Here is a 4,529-nt window from a genome sequence, read left to right as displayed (position 1 = left end):
CACGCCAATTCCACCTAGCACGACTTCTGGCCGCTACTCCCGCCGCGCTACAACGTAGCGTGCGTACTCCCAGCATCCTAGTTCTTTGTACTTGCGTATACCCTTAAGATTATGTTGAATAACGACTTACGAACATCTCAAGTTACGAACGGCCGTTCGGAACGTATCTCGTTCGCGAGTAAAGGAGCATCTGCATAGTCATCACCATGTAAACAGACTCAAGTGCCGCCAAACTCACCGTAACGAGACAGAGGCAGCCTGCTGGTTCTACTCCCCAGATGGTAACTAACTCTACCGCTGTTTGGATTTTACTGGACAAATTTCCGTACTGCATCAGCCAGTATGACCCCGGAAAATAAAATTCATTTTGTAACGATGAGACAAAACGATACAATTCAGTGGTATTAAGCTATAACAATGGGCATGCTCATTCTGACAGTCACAGAAAAGGCAGAGAACTTGCACAAAAGTCGCGCTGTTTATTAAATCAAACTTCCCTTGATCCAACAAGGAGCACAGAACACAGAGGCTCCTTGCACATCTCTTACGCTATACATGTGAAGATCCTAAGCTGGTCAAAATATTAAGCGTGAGGAGGACGTTTTGGGATGGGTTTCTTTCTCGATATATAAAAACTAAGATGTCCCCCCCACAGACGGTTTTAAGTTTTCAGCCAACTGTGTGGAACGAGTTGCAAAGAAAGTCTGCATGCTCACACAGCCAACTCAACTTACTCTTTAAATAACAATAAAAAAACCCTTTCCCATTATTTTTAATCAGTGCCCGGAATCTGGGCTGTAACCCCCCCCTTATGCGACACACAGCAGTGGTGGGGAGTCAGTGGAGGAAGTAATCAAGGCCGCGGCTTCCCACAGGTCGCCGAGAAGGGACCGACTACTGCTTCTCTCAACAAAAAGGAAGGGGGGGGCGTCTGAGTGCTGGAATTCAGAGCCTGCAGTTCTGTGGACGAACTCCATGCCATCAGTGGCCCTTCTTGGAGGAGCCAAAGCCGGAAAAGCCCATCACGGCAGCCATCTCGTCATCTTCCTCAAAGGCGAGGTCCTCCTCTGCTTTTCGTTTTTTCTCCTTCTGCTTCTCCTTCTTGTAGGCCTTTGCCTTCTCCTCCTACGACCACAAAAGGAAAGTATGAATTTAACAATATGTATGTATACACGCAGGGCGCAGGAGGTCTTTACTTCCAGTTAATGTTGCAAGTTAATCGGTTTCATAATAAAAGTTCATTCACGTATCTTCCACACAGACATTTTCTTTGTCAATTCTTTGTCAGTGAAGTCAAATATGAATCAACTGAATTTACCTTGTTACTGATCGCTGACCACCTTACATAAAGGCTAATGTAATATATTTAAACATGTTAATATTTCATGCTGCATTTACCAAGGTCCTGCATCACTGACCTCCTCCCGTAGCTCCTTCATGCGCTCCTCAAAGTCATACTCCTTCTGTTTCTCCTCCAGCTTTTTCTTATTGACTTCGAAACGCTTCTTGACCTGGTCCAGCGAGGAGCGCTCGATTCTCATGGACATTCCCAGGTTTCTTTGGTCTACGGGGGGACATTAGTACGGCCTCAGTTGTGACCTGTACTCCATTCAGGAGGTAATCACTGCTCTTTTTCTGTATCGTCTGCTTATTATATAAAGGAGTCAAGTCAATTTTACTTGTGAAGTACAATTACAAGGCTAATTTTACATTTAACAACTATTATACCAACAAAACCCTTTCAAAGGCTACAGCTTTTGTGTTTTGTCTCCTCTCTCACTCATCCCTTCACAATAAGTCCACACTTGATGAATCGTGGCACCCTTAGAATTGCCCACTGGAAGTCCCTGAAAATGGCTGCCATTTCAAAAGTAAAATTCCCCAAAATGGACCTCAGTAAGACGCCCCCCCCCCTTGCGAAGCGGCAGCCGCTGCTCCGTCACACTTACGCTTCTTGCCATTGATGTGATCTAGGAAGTTGATGGAATCTTTTACGACGCAGTCACAGACGTTGCAGTAGTAGCTGGATGGACAGAAGAGTGCAGGTTAGAGAACTGTGCATCATTACTAATCTATAAGCAGGCCCACAGGCAGAAATTTTAAGGGGGGGCATTAAACCTGTAAATCTGCTATGTGGCTACAAACCAGCTACAACCCTTTCTACTACAGGAAATTACTCATGGGCAGTGGTGGCTTGAAGGTTAGGGTAGCGCACTTGTAACTGAAAGACTGCTGGTTTGAATCCCCGACCAGCAAGGCACCACTGAGGTACCCTGAGCAAGGTACCGCCCCCAAGCACTGCTCCCTAGGTGCTGAATTAGCTGCCCCCTGCTATGTCACATATGGGCTAAATGCAGAGGACTCATTTAGTTGTTGTGCACTGTGGTGTGTCAATGACCACTGATCTCTGAATTCAAAAATTACTCTTAGAATACAGAAATGTAGGGCACTGCTTTAGTGGGCCAATCCATTTGTCCCAAAACGTACCCGCCCATTTCAGCCTGTGGCGTTGTCTTTGTGATGACAATGGTCTTGCCCAGCTTGGACTCCAAGTCAACCTTGTAGTCCCTGTGTCGCAAGAGCTCCCGCTTGACAGGGGGGGCCGGTTTTCCTGGAGGGGGGGGGGGGGATGCATTGTTATACCAACTTATGGTGTTTGAAACTAAGAGGGCAAAAGAAAAAGAAGCTGCTTCATATTTGAGGTTTTATTGCTGAACCTCAATTTTTGCGACAGAAAATTGTAAACATTTTAGCTATACACAAAATTATTATATTCTGTTACAGAAATATACAGAAAAATCACTCCGAAAAACGCAACATACATACAAACACTTAAGCACACTAACTTAGGGTAAGAGGCAAAATTGGAATTAGCGATTGATTTCATTACAGAATCAGAATCAAGCACTCCACCCGTCCAGTCCCCCCACCGAAAACCGGCTACGATGACGTCGGGTAAACACTAAACACGCAATCTTACCATCTTTCTTCTCGCGCTCCTCGGTGAGGCGTTTCTGGGCCAGCTGCTCGTACTCATCTTTATCCCACTTTCTCCGAAAGTCATTCTTATTCTTGTGCAAAGACAAACGTTAAAACCTTTGTGAATTTTTGTTGTTGTGAATTTTCACACGGAAGCCGAAACATATCTATCGCATACAAACGGCATATTCCTTTCACAAATATGAACCTGTTTTCCATTAACATTTCAGGTTTGAAACATAGTTATTTAAGCAGATCACTAAACGCGGCATTATATTTTAAATAATAGTCACAATTATCTAACCACTAAATGTTGTTTAGCCAGTAGAGCTTATACTGTATAGCTGCTTATGACACTTTATAACTTTCTTTTCCCCAAAACTACATGCTGCTCGTTCTGAAGATACGTGTAAAGGGACTCTAGCTTCCGTATTCCGTATAACAATACAAATATTACCAAAACAATTCCGAAACAAAACGGCAAAATGCACGACAGCACACAGAAAACTTACCCCACTGCCGGACGCCATATTGGTAGCAGTGTCTGGTCTCGAGGATGTGCGCCGGAAATGATGTCAGAATAGCGGGCGGTCTGGAAATAGGAACACGAGATGATAGATTCAATTACATGTTAAAATGTTAAATATTTACCATGTTCTAGTAAACCAGATGAGTCTCGTATTATTTATATACGATAATACTAATTATTACTTAAACCTCTGCCACAGTGTCTTGTAAATTGCATTAATTTCCTACTTTACTATCATGTTTCACCGAATTAAACAGTACTAATGCATCTTTGTTTTAGCTGAATGTCTCATTAAACCGATGTTCGATACTCTTAGTTCTTGGAGCTCACTGTAGGCTGGTTTTCTTGTGAACCCATATTTAGTTTGTATGTCACAATTAGGCCTAGATATTACAAATTATACCCGTTTGGTTCTTTTTCCTATTTTTTAATGTATTTTAACGGTAGAAGACTTTCATTTAATATAAGCTGATTGCTTTCTAGCTCTAAAACGTAACATTTGACATATAATTCAGATTATTCTAGTTCTATAATGCTCCTTGGCTAATTACTTGGGCTCCTTAAGTAGCAAGTGGGTCAAATCATATTCAAACATAATTAGGCCTTAGGCAGAAACAAAAACCAATCAACATAGTGAGGATCCCAGATCAGTAGAGAAAAACGCAACATATTGGCCTTTGGACTTTTCATTATATTAATATCAATAATATAAACAGGACTGCTAGATCTTTCAGTGGTTGCATCCTGACTTCTGCTGACCTGTAACAAGTGCACAATAATCTAATTTATAAGTAGAGAATTTATTAAAAAAAAAGAGAAGTGAACTCAATCACGCAGCTCCGAACGCAATCACTACTCATAACGAAACGCAGACAGCATTGATGCGCTGCATTTTGTTGTTGACACGTCATTTTCTGCAGTTCTACAATTAATTTACCGATAATGCTTAAATGAACCTCTCTTCTTCTGAAAAATATAAACTCAAAAAGTATCACGTGCTATGTGTTTTTTTCTTCACCTC

General features: G+C 42.2%; 1 protein-coding gene across 1 annotated transcript; it reads right to left on the bottom strand.

The window, feature by feature from the left end:
- Nucleotides 1-459: 459 nt before the first annotated feature.
- zmat2 (zinc finger, matrin-type 2) lies at nt 460-3,571 on the bottom strand. Its single transcript, XM_023823999.2, has 6 exons — nt 3,492-3,571; nt 2,981-3,071; nt 2,488-2,611; nt 1,950-2,023; nt 1,419-1,564; nt 460-1,125 (listed from the first exon to the last, which is right to left on the bottom strand). The coding sequence occupies exons 1-6, from the start codon at nt 3,507-3,509 to the stop codon at nt 982-984; spliced, it is 597 nt and encodes a 198-aa protein (XP_023679767.1). The 5' UTR covers nt 3,510-3,571; the 3' UTR covers nt 460-981.
- Between the last annotated feature and the right edge of the window lie 958 nt (nt 3,572-4,529).

The sequence above is a fragment of the Paramormyrops kingsleyae genome, chromosome 24 (assembly GCF_048594095.1).
Source record: "Paramormyrops kingsleyae isolate MSU_618 chromosome 24, PKINGS_0.4, whole genome shotgun sequence".
Taxonomy (NCBI): Eukaryota; Metazoa; Chordata; class Actinopteri; order Osteoglossiformes; family Mormyridae; genus Paramormyrops; species Paramormyrops kingsleyae.
This window is presented reverse-complemented; position numbering and strand designations above follow the sequence as displayed.